The sequence below is a fragment of the Monopterus albus genome, unplaced genomic scaffold (genome assembly GCF_001952655.1).
Source record: "Monopterus albus unplaced genomic scaffold, M_albus_1.0 scaffold105.1, whole genome shotgun sequence".
NCBI lineage: Eukaryota > Metazoa > Chordata > Actinopteri > Synbranchiformes > Synbranchidae > Monopterus > Monopterus albus.
The window spans coordinates 764,939-777,598 of record NW_018127985.1 but is presented as its reverse complement, the minus strand read 5'-3'; the positions used below and the strand labels follow the sequence as shown (position 1 = coordinate 777,598).

Sequence of the window (12,660 nt, the reverse complement as noted above, 5' to 3'; positions counted from 1 at the left end):
AGCCACTGCTCCAAGACGCCATGAAAAAGGCCGACTGCGGTTTGCAGTTGCACATGGGGACAAAGATTTTACTTTCTGGACAAATGTCCTCTGGTCTGATGAAACAAAAACTGAACCGTTTGGCCATGATGACCATTGTTATGTCTGGAGGAAAAAGGGGGAGGCTCGCAAGCTGAAGAAAACCATCCAACCATGAAGCATGGGGGAGGCAGCATCATGTTGTGGGGGGGCTTTGCTGCAGGAGGGCCTGGGGCACCTCACTAAATAGATTGCATCATGAAGAAGGAAGATTATGTGGATATACTGAAGCAACATCTGATATGTCAAACTTTATAAACATCCATAACACCAGTCCTACAGATGAAAATGAGAACAGCTTTGAGCCTGGCTCCAAATCTCTGCCACCAGGCTCTCGCCCGGCTGTTGCTGCATAGAGCAGATCTCTCCCCAGCTGCAGGCCATGACCTCACTGGGCTCCTTCAGTTCCTGTCTCACTGGGGCTTAGTCACGGCACTCAGTTTCCACTGACAATGGATGGGCAGTTGTTGCTGCTGACCCAGGGCTTTGTCTCTGTTTGTACTCTGAGTGCTCAGCAGTGCTGCAGTGCACTTTGGCCACAAGGGGGGTCACATACAGTCAGGAACTTTTCCAGCATTCACAGTGGGGAAGAATCTTTAAAAAATTCATGTATTAAATTGATGGTATGGATCAGCACCAAAATCTAATCAATTGCTCCATGGGCTTTACTCTACCTCTCCAACACATTTCATCCAAATCCGTTTATGAGTCATGCTTTTAAAAAACACACCAACAAACTGCAAAAAAAAAAAAAAAACACCCACCTTTGGTGGAGATAATGAATAAACATGTAATAAATACAAACTGATGGTTGACCTTTTGATCTCTCTATTCCTTCTGCAGTATGACCGCCAGTAACACCAAGTCCACGCTGGGACCCAGAGTTCTGCCCAAACTTCCTCAGAAAGGTGAGACCTCCATTGCCCACTATATAAGAAATCAATACAGTTTAGCAAAATGAAAAAAAAACAATAGATGGGTTGAGGGACAATTTTAGACCATAAAGGTCACATGATAGTCACCTCAACTATTCGAGACAGACGGCCACCCACCAAGAACCCAAGTCTCCAACATTACAGTACTTCTCAGTCTAAATAATTATGTAACACATTTCAGCAACTGATTAAGTGTGGTTGTCTCCAGTTTGAACATTTATCACTTGTATATGTCCTTTTGACCAAAATCAGTTTCTTCTCGGTTAAACTGGCTGTTCACATCTTCACTGACATTAGTTCATGCATTTAAAGCATGTTAAGCTCTCAACTGTTAAGAATTCCACATAGATCCAGTCATGTCAGAATGGATTTCCACCCCTTCACTCCTTGTATGTTCCAAGTGCACTTTTTTCTGTTTCAACATGAATAAACATTTGATTAAAATCAGTTTGGATCAGGCCAAAGGGTTCTGTCAATAGTCAGTGTCGTGTGTTTTGTTTAAACTCGTGTCTTATTATAATTGCTCTGATGTCATTGAGTTACTTCCTGCTCCGAGACCCTAAATCTGTGAAGTTACCTTGTTTACATTGAATAATCTTAAGAATTAACCTGCTCCTGAGCAGGTTTGAGCTATGGACATGTTACCATGACATCAAGTCCTGCGAGACTTTCAAAGCACCAACAGATCTGGGATAATGTGGAATTGTCAATGACGTTGTGCAGATAACTTGTTAATCCACGTACGAAGAGCACACCCTCATCAAGTTTGTGTAATATGTTGTCCAACCACATCTGAAAACAAGAACCTCAATCCAGACGCATAGGTTGTTAATATTCTGTGGGGCTTTTGAGTCAAGGATGATCTAAAACTGAGGCATCCTTCTAGGTAATAGAAGAAGTGTGCCGGCGACAGACAAGTTTTATCGTAGTCTGGCCAGAGCTCGTTGTTGGTTTCTGTTCAGTGAGGTGAACAAATAAATGCAGACAGGAACTAAAACAAAACTTTCTTCTTCTACATCTGATCTCAGGTAGGCTCATAAGACCTGCCCTCTCAAAACCTGGCAACCAATCAAATTGTCCAGATATGTTATTGTTAAACCTGTTCTGGTTTCAGGTCTCTCTGTCTGGTTTTGTCTTTTTGTCTCTCAGTGGCTCTAAGAAAGATTGACACCATCTACTTCCCCTCTGTGGATAAACCCAGCCAGGCTCCAGATGTCCTCCACAAACCTTCCTCCTCTCCCTCCTCCCAGCCTGATCCCCAGAAATCCCCTCCCTTTATCGATGCCTCCCCTAAAGCCCCCGTCACCCCAGTGGAGTCCACCCAGAGAGCCCCATTGTCTGAGAAGCCCCAGCTGTCCGACCTCCCCCCAAAACCCCTCCTCAGAGACCTCCCACCTAAACCCCAGATCTCAGACATGCCTCCCAAACTGATACTAAGCGACAGGCCTGGTCCCACCCCTGTTTCTATGGAGATCCAGGCATCCAGAATGGCAGCAGCTGCAGAGAGCCAGTTGCCTGCCCAGCAGGGGGAGCTGTCACCTCGGCCGGCAGCTGAAGATGATGACGAGTCGCTGCCCGGAGCTGTGGAGACGCCGGTGCCTCTGCCCAGGAAGATCAACTCTGTGAGGGTCTTCATTTTCACATACTTTTGTTGTCACAGTTTATAGACAGAAGGTGAGGGACACTGTTTTCTCTCTGTTCTCCAGGTGAAGAATAAAGTCCGGCGGGTGAAAACCATCTATGACTGTCAGGCCGATAACGATGACGAACTGACCTTTGCTGAGGGAGAAGTCATCATCGTCACAGGAGAGGAGGACCAAGAGTGGTGGGTAGGTATCAGTCAGCACCACCTTCATCACTACCACTGTGTCTGGATTTATACTTGAAAGGCTAACGGGAGTCCTGCCGCAGGTACCTGCAGTGCAGGCCATCACCTGCTATCACAGGTATTGAATGATCAGCCCGTATCATACCTCTTACTGATTTGTGATACAGAACATCAGTGAGCTGCAGTTAGATCCAGGAAGGGGGAAAACTACTGAGTCTTTCTTTCCCTTTGTTCTCATCAAACTCACCACCACCAGAAACATGGAGGGGAAAACACAAGTAGCCAATCACCGTTCTTGTTGTCTCCATTTGTTATCTTGTTGACAAGTAGCCTGAGAACCTGCGCACGTAGCCATAGGCCAAATTGTGCTGGATTCACTCAGCTTCATCACTGTAAACAGCCAAGGTGTAAAAGGGTTGCTGATGTCAGCCTGGTCCTTCTCCCAGCTCAGCTCACGCTTGAGAAACAAGACCAGAGTTGGCACCCAGCCGAACTGGAGCCTGTAGTTTGCATACAAGGCTTTAAACAATTCTGGACTTCAGGGGCAACATATATGTCTCAAACTGATGTGTGGTGGAGTGAATGAGAAAATACTGGGGTTTAATTAAATTTTATGTAATGTGGCCTGTCTGATATGATAGGTGTAATATTTTATTATTCTATAATCTGGTATCTGTCTGTTTCTCAGATCGGACACATTGAAGGGCAGCCAGAGAGGAAAGGCGTCTTCCCCATGTCCTTTGTTTACATGCTCTCTGACTGACAGCCACAAAGACCAGCGCGAGGCTGCTGCCAACTGACGCAAGCCCCGCCCACATGCAGAGGTCAGACTGGTGCCAGTGGGTGGAGTCAGTCACTCAGTGAGTAACCTGCTGCTGCCCAATAGGAATAAAGTAATGAAGCCAGCCTCGGTTCACAGTCTTCACTGTAAATAGACTGTATTATTCTGCCCAACAGTGTTACCATAGAAACCCAGCATTCCAGCATGCAGACCCAGGTGGGCTGTAGCAGTGAGGGGTTTACAGAGAAGGAAAACGCACACAGGCCAGAGGTCATCTGGATGTCAGCATTTAACATTAGTCCATCGCCGCTCCCCGCACAGACGCACAAAAAAAAGATAAAGAAAAGCAGGATAACAGAGTCAGTAGTTCATTTTCATATGTTAACAGATCTGTCACTACTCTGATTCTCAGCCATCAGCTCTGACTAAATGCCCAGCACAAAAAAAGCACCAAGCCCATCAGTACTCACCTAATGTGAAGGAAACTGCTTTACCATCGTCTTTAGCATGTACAGTATATTGTAGCTCTGCATGGGTCCAGTTTGGCCACTCAAATCTTTAATTCAATTTGGGATGCAAGACTGTGGGCTGAAATAAAAAAAGAATCAGGTTATGACCTTTGTGAAATCATGTTCATAAATCAGCTTTATGGCTATGTAGGATTTGTAAACCTGTGAAGAAACTCTCCAGAAAACACAGTGACACACAGTCCTGAGCCGCTTCCACAGGCACTAAGCTCATACAGTGAAATCACAGCAGTATATTTTTACATTTTACACTGAATACAGTGCGCTTTTGTATGTTATGAATGTTCGTTATGAAGCATCAAATATCTGACACTATGTGATAATCAACCAGGCAAATCCACAAACCTCATTCAAAGACCCAACAGATACATTTCCTGTGAATTTAAATATCAAATTTCAATATGCATCTGTTTTTTGCAGGGCTCTAATATAGTGTACCTACACTTCATCAGTAATTCCTAAACATATTAAATGATTGCAAAAATGTGGGTAAGGTCTGGAAGGAGCTTTTCTCCAGACTTTGACAATATAAAGTGGTGAATATTCCTAAAAAAACTGTGAGTTTGACACAGATTTCACTTTCATGCATATCTGGCGAGTACTGGAGCAACAGTTCCTAAATTGGTCTTAGATCGGTTTCACGTGTTTTCAGAGTTCCAGTATGACTTTTCCTTCTCTTCAGATTCCTCAGACTCACATCTTTCCAAAGCCAGCTCTGTATTTCCTGTATGTATCTGTATAAAACAGTAACCCCTGTACTTCCTGAAGTCTGTCTCTGTTCAGACTGTACACACCTGTCACCTGCGTGGGTTTCTGTACAGGTCTTCATTAACCTGCTTTCATTGCAACAGAATCAAACTCTGTTTATGTCTTTATGTCCACAAGGCTCATGTTGTTAAAGCTTGAGTTTTCTTTAAAAAACTCACAATACTTGACCTTTTTTTTTCTAACAGCTTTAGAGGAGAAGTTCACTACGAGTCCCAGGGAGTTTTATTGTCACAAATAACAGGAATGTAGAACAACAGAAGGCCCAAGATTGATCCCTGAGAAACTTCTGTTAGGATAACAATAAAGCTAATCAATACCTGCAATATATGCATGTGATGGATGACCCGTCAAAGTTTATAGTTTTATAATCAATTAAACTCAAAAACTGCTGTTACAATCAATCAAAAATCAGCTTATCACTCTGTGGAAGTTGATAGAAGGTGAAGCTGAAAAGTTTAATCAAGTGCTCTGAATGTGATAAAAGATGATATTACAGGTGACTGCCTTGCTGTTACATTTCAGTTTTTTCTTCTTTACTATTTTAAATAAAAGATAAACGCACTAAATACTTTCCAAATTCACAACATCCTCCAGACTCACTTTGAAACTTTACTTAATTTGAAATGGAATCCTCAATTTTTGGCCTAAATGTTGATGCAGTAAATATATTTCAAAGGTATTTCTACACAATTTAAGGGATTTGTAAGGGATAAACTTTAAAAAACAAATCCTAAAACATTCCATAAAAGAACGTTATTTATCAGGGATAGCAGGCATCAATTCTAAGGGGTTTTAAGGTATAAAACATCTGTAAAACTTTGAAGTTAATCCAGTAATAACCCCTAAAAATGTTATATTAATTTCTCCTTTACTTAAACTGGAGTTAACAATAATGTTTTACCTGTTATGTTATTTTTGTAAATGGTTTTCACTCCATGAAAAGCCTTTAATCCATGCAGAACAAATAACTTCACAGTTAAAGGAAACGCCGTGTCCCTGATGAAATTACATGGGGTCTATGAGGTTTAGGTTTTTAGCATAATCAAGAAATTATTTCTCTGGTTATCAAACACATTTCTATTAAGATGTGTTAATAACAAGGGTTACTTGGGGAATTTTAAGGCACTGGTGTTTTAAAGTGACTGAAAACATCATCAATGAGTAGTGAACATTTTGTAATGTGGTGTAATAAAATCACAGGGAGTTGATTTTGTGATGAAAGCTGTTTGTATTGTTGGTCAGTGGACATTTACTCTGTTTAGTCTTATTAATGAATAGGGACATCTCCAGACCATCTGAACATGACATTTATGGCAAATTAATTATTTATATCATCACCATCAACACTCCTCCCTGTATGACCCAATATGATATAGTATTAAAGGAGCATTCCAACATTTACTAAACCCTCTGATGCTCTGTCTGTCTTCTAAGGTCAAATGATTTATAACCGTTTCATCTCCGTGTGTAGCCTAGCTTAGATTAGAAGCAGGGGGAAACTGTTAGCCTAGCTCCATCAGGAGAGGAAAAAAACTTTCTGATTTACATGTTCACTCTGGATGGGACAGAAGAGAAGATTCTTAAAATGTCAGGGTGTTCCAGTTCTGGTTTGTGTAGGCTATAGATATAATATTTAGATATTTTCTGTCAAGCATGCATGGCTACAGAGGCTGTAATAACTCCATTAACCAGGCAGAGCTGTCATTTATTCACAATTTTATACAACTAAATAATCAAATAAGAACGTTTGGAAGAGCCTTACAATCTTCCCAGACAAAATAAGAGAGCATATTTCACTCCAGCTCTAATTTTCAGGTCATGTTCAAAGCCAATGAGCTGTAGTTTGCTAATGTTAGCTTGAAGCTGAAACGTGCACAACAAACGAGCATGCTGCTAGCATTTTGTGCACGTTTGTGCTAGAAATATGTTGCTAGTTTGCTGCTGCTGGCTTCAGAAAAAAAAAAGTTCACCCCTCATACTAACTTGGGTATATTAGCTAATTAGCATTTAGCATAACATTTTTGAGCCATTAGTCCTCAGTCACACCAGAAAATGACTCAGAAAAACTAAGAAAATTAATCAATGTTATCTTGTTCACACAAGTCAAAAACAATTTGGGACTTCAGGGTTGAAGAGAGCTTCAGAGAGCTAACTACTAGCATGGAGGGAACCAAGAGAGGGACAGCTGCTTTAACCACTAAATATTTCATTCTTAAATAGAATTTTATTTATGTATGTTTGTTTGCTGACTTCTAGCTAGCATGGTGGCTAAACATCATGTTAACCAGGCACTCATAAAATGATCAACATCTGAAACTGACCTAAAGACAATTCATTCTTGATATCTGAATCAGTGTGTGAATATATACTTTAAAGGAGCAGTCTGACATTCAGCTCAGTTTTGTTATTTGTCTTCTGCAGTCAGATTGATATCAGCATCATCTGTGTCCATGGTTAGCCTAGCTTAGCACATAGACTGTAAACGGCTTGCCCAGCTTGAAACTCTACTATCAATATAACACACCTTATCTGTCAAGGTTTCACAAAATGCCGGACTGCTCCTCTAAGTTTAAAATGTCTGGAACTGGAAGCATGTTGCATTCACCAGAGAAAAATGAAGACGTTTCCTCATAAACATGAAAAGATTTCATAATTATGAAGTGTTTATTCTGAGATCAGGATCTTGTGATTAAGTATTTTCCTCAGTTGAGATGCTAGGCCATCACTGTGACATCTTTAATTTGTGTTTTCTTTGGTGAATGCAATCTGTTTGTGTATTACTGTATTGGCTATATTGATTCTGGCCTATCAGGACTCATTCGGTTGGTGAAATGTGCGATCTGATGTTTAATGTGTATTATTATTTATTTAGCGTTTGTGTGACAAGGAGACAGAATAAAACTTGTTAAAGGGAAAATATGTTTTCTATTGACTGAAGGTCCTTGTTTAAATTTTTTGAAGTTGTTATATTGTGAAATATGACCTGAGGTAAGAGACATCAGCTTGTGAAGTCACTATGTGCTTTTCTGTTGGTTTGGCTGGGACTGAGCCGTACCCAGAGCTAGGGGGAACCAACATCATCAATAAACATCTGAGGATAAACTCCCATTTGCTTGTGATTTGTGTCTGTGGCTTTTCACCATTCACAGTCACATCATGGGTCTACAGAGTTTGGAAAACAAAAGAATTTTGTACTTCATCTATTTACTACATTATTTCTACTCGGTGCACAAATAGACCTACATGTGTCAGAAAACATGCACCTACTGATAATTTGTGTTTTAATCAAAATTTTGATGATGTGCAGGAGCAGTTACACAGCAGGCATAATAACATGTTTAAACCATATAGAGTGCAGAGATTGGAAAACCATAATTAATTTTGCAAACAGTATGTTTCTAAAGCCATTGTAGTAGATGGCACATCCCTGAGAGCTGTGGGAATGGTCTGACCAATTTTTTCTCTAATAGTTGTGATTTTATTTGTAAAGAAGCTCATGAAGTCATTGCTACTGAGATCTAATGGAATGTTAAGCTCAACAGCACTGTGGCTCTTTGTCAGCCTGGCTACAGTGCTGAAAAGAAACGTGGGCTTGTTCTTATTTTCCTCTATCAGTAATGAATAATATGCAGTTCTGACACTATGAATGACTTTTTATATGTTAAACTATCTTTCCAGACTAAGAAATTAGCGGTGCGCCACCTAAGATAAGAAGCCTTTATTGCCATTGTATTAAAATACAACAAAATTGGAAGCGCCCTTCCCAGCGGTGATTAAAAATATATCTAAATAATACTTGCACGCAGTCACCCACCTTCCACGTCATGTACCTCTATTTTCATCATAAAATATCACAAAACAAGAGTGCAACAATGTTGCTCGCCCTAGTTATATCATCACAGGTTTCCGAGAAACAAACCACGGCCTAAAAATGTTCACAAAAAGGATTAAGACCACTGTGCAAAATTTATTTGAATTCTGACTTTTTTTTAAGGGCACTGCATGGAGTGTTGCATCATGTCTCATAACACACACCAGGAGCAGCACAAATTCTGTATTTTATGCTTCTGATGTGCGTCAACACTGGGAAAATAGGACAATAGAATACCCTGAAGCGTTGGCGCGCGTTAAACCATGTTGGCGTGCATCAGTTTGCTGCCAGTGTGTGGTGCACTTTGAACTCTGAATTCAAATAAATGTTGTACAGTGGCCCTAACCCTCTTCCCTAAGTTTCAACAAACGATGGACATTTTACTGATTCTCTGTGGAACTGTTGCATTACACTGTTTTCATTTTTGTTTGGTGGACCTACTGAAGTGGTAACCGAATGTATATAACTAGATGTTCATAAAAATGTTTGATTACACTTGTCTGTTGATCTGCAGGTTACCAAAACCACACATGCTGTTCTCCCCATTATAAATGATTCTGTGGTCACCCATGGTAGCTACATTTACTCAAGTAATTGTCATCTAATTAGGCTTTTGCTTTAAAGCATAAATCCCATGTATGGTGTGTATATACAGTGCCTTGCGAAAGTATTCGGCCCCCTTGAACTTTGCGACCTTTTGCCACATTTCAGGCTTCAAACATAAAGATATAAAACTGTAATTTTTTGTGAAGAATCAACAACAAGTGGGACACAATCATGAAGTGGAACAAAATTTATTGGATATTTCAAACTTTTTTAACAAATAAAAAACTGAATAATTGGGCGTGCAAAATTATTCAGCCCCTTTACTTTCAGTGCAGCAAACTCTCTCCAGAAGTTCAGTGAGGATCTCTGAATGATCCAATGTTGACCTAAATGACTAATGATGATAAATAGAATCCACCTGTGTGTAATCAAGTCTCCGTATAAATGCACCTGCACTGTGATAGTCTCAGAGGTCTGTTTAAAGCGCAGAGAGCATCATGAAGAACAAGGAACACACCAGGCAGGTCCGAGATACTGTTGTGGAGAAGTTTAAAGCCGGATTTGGATACAAAAAGATTTCCCAAGCTTTAAACATCCCAAGGAGCACTGTGCAAGCGATAATATTGAAATGGAAGGAGTATCAGACCACTGCAAATCTACCAAGACCTGGCCGTCCCTCTAAACTTTCAGCTCATACAAGGAGAAGACTGATCAGAGATGCAGCCAAGAGGCCCATGATCACTCTGGATGAACTGCAGAGATCTACAGCTGAGGTGGGAGACTCTGTCCATAGGACAACAATCAGTCGTATACTGCACAAATCTGGCCTTTATGGAAGAGTGGCAAGAAGAAAGCCATTTCTTAAAGATATCCATAAAAAGTGTCGTTTAAAGTTTGCCACAAGCCACCTGGGAGACGCACCAAACATGTGGAAGAAGGTGCTCTGGTCAGATGAAACCAAAATCGAACTTTTTGGCAACAATGCAAAACGTTATGTTTGGCGTAAAAGCAACACAGCTCATCACCCTGAACACACCATCCCCACTGTCAAACATGGTGGTGGCAGCATCGTGGTTTGGGCCTGCTTTTCTTCAGCAGGGGCAGGGAAGATGGTTAAAATTGATGGGAAGATGGATGGAGCCAAATACAGGACCATTCTGGAAGGAAACCTGATGGAGTCTGCAAAAGACCTGAGACTGGGACGGAGATTTGTCTTCCAACAAGACAATGATCCAAAACATAAAGCAAAATCTACAATGGAATGGTTCACAAATAAACATATCCAGGTGTTAGAATGGCCAAGTCAAAGTCCAGACCTGAATCCAATCGAGAATCTGTGGAAAGAACTGAAAACTGCTGTTCACAAATGCTCTCCATCCAACCTCACTGAGCTTGAGCTGTTTTGCAAGGAGGAATGGGCAAAAATTTCCGTCTCTCGATGTGCAAAACTGATAGAGACATACCCCAAGCGACTTACAGCTGTAATCGGAGCAAAAGGTGGCGCTACAAAGTATTAACTTAAGGGGGCTGAATAATTTTGCACGGCCAATTTTTCAGTTTTTTATTTGTTAAAAAAGTTTGACATATCCAATAAATTTCGTTCCACTTCATGATTGTGTCCCACTTGTTGTTGATTCTTCACAACAAATTACAGTTTTATATCTTTATGTTTGAAGCCTGAAATGTGGCAAAAGGTCGCAAAGTTCAAGGGGGCCGAATACTTTCGCAAGGCACTGTATGTGCTATGCGATCATATGGCTGACATTTTATCATTTAAATGAAAAATGTTTACCTAAGCTACAGGTGTGTTAATGTGCATTTGTTCTGCTGTGGTATTATTCTTGTCTGTGTTTAGCTCTTTAAAAGGTCCTAAATTTGACTTTAAAATGTGTGCAGCAACCCCATCTTTTCCCAGTGCGATTCACTCCTTTTTGTGCGAATCTGGAATCTGGCTTATTGTCTCTGTAACCCTAATCCTCTAATCCACACAGAAAACCCATTAAAATCCCCTAATATGTTCCAGTCTTTATTTCAGTCTCATTAAGTAGCATCTGAAAATACAGAGCCATAACATAACCCCAAACCCCTTAATCTTAATACCACCTTAAACTCATCATTCATGGATTTGTCAAACATTTCACATTCATGTGGAAATTAAGAGGAAAGTAAAAAAAACAACCTTAAAGTCATCTTGATTTGTTCATTAAGGCCTTTTAAGGTTACATTTGGAGAAGCAGGCTGAATCAAGTTCAAGCTGGTCTGTTGTACAGAAATTTAAAATTGTAGATTGGACCATGTAAATCACGTTTAACTAGAAGCAACCATGGACCTCGCGGTACGGATGGGTAAAAAAAAACCCTCATCCTTTCCATACCGGACCATTGATTATTTTAGTGTCTTTGCAGCTGCTCTGTCTCTTTGTGGATATTTTCTGCATCTCATCTTGACAGTCCTGTCTCTTCATGGCTAGTTTTTGTCTCTCTGTTGCTGTTTTGAGTTTTTGGGATGGTTTAGTGTCTCTCTGTGGTCGTCTTTTAACCGTGTGGGCATTTTGAGTCTGTTTGTGGTCGCAAACCCCCTGCAGCCCCTGGGCTCAGTAGGTTCCTTTGGTAATCCAGCCACAAAAGCAACAGGTCTTTATCTTGGGTTTGACAGTAGTCAGCACCTTCTGAGCTCTCCTGGCAGTTTGTTTGACCCAGAACCAGCCTGGAAGGTCTGCGTGGTCCGCACTGTGCCAGGAGGTCTCACATGTATCAAGACCCAGACCATGCAGTGATTTATGTGCAACAGTATCTGAAGATGTTTCTCAGAGACTGGGGTTTGTAGGGTGCACTGAGTCAGGTTGCCTGCTGAGCCTATGAACATCCTGACCGGCAGGTGGCGGTAAACACGGTAACACAGAGCCCCGGCTCGGACTAGGGTTTAGGACAAAGTCACAACCCTCACCCTAAGACACAACGTTTAACAATATAGATACTGTGGAAATGTATGTAAAACTATAAAAGCGTACTTTTTAACGAAGCAAAGCAGATGTAGCGCCCACCCCCTCTCCGCCCTCCATACACTTGTGAAAAGTTTCCTGGAGGACAGGTATATCGATCAGTTTGATGCATTGATTGATCAGATTGGTCCTGACTACACAGCTCTCTGTGGGAGGTGACGGGTGTCTCGGGGAGATCGGACCCAGCACACGGTGTGTTCTCGGCTGGCAGGATGCCGTATGGATGCGGACTGCTCTCCTGTAGGATGCAGGTTACTCTGCTGTCTCCGAGCCGCTGATTAGCGGCGCGACAGGCGGGGGGGGGGGAGCCGGCTGCCGGTAGATC

General features: G+C 41.3%; 1 protein-coding gene across 3 annotated transcripts in view; it reads left to right on the top strand.

Annotated features, from left to right (window-relative positions):
* Positions 1 to 8,025, top strand: part of LOC109965928 (arf-GAP with SH3 domain, ANK repeat and PH domain-containing protein 1-like) — a 29,190-nt gene extending 21,165 nt beyond the window's left edge. For 2 of the 3 annotated variants that reach the window (XM_020610350.1, XM_020610349.1), the window contains 4 exons: positions 922 to 986; positions 2,163 to 2,635; positions 2,720 to 2,842; positions 3,530 to 8,025. In XM_020610350.1, the coding sequence (XP_020466006.1) occupies positions 922 to 986; positions 2,163 to 2,635; positions 2,720 to 2,842; positions 3,530 to 3,604 (736 nt within the window). In that variant the 3' untranslated portion in view covers positions 3,605 to 8,025. The remainder of the gene's footprint in view (positions 1 to 921; positions 987 to 2,162; positions 2,636 to 2,719; positions 2,843 to 3,529) is intronic. The other variant, XR_002275712.1, reaches the window with a different exon arrangement.
* Positions 8,026 to 12,660: the final 4,635 nt, after the last annotated feature.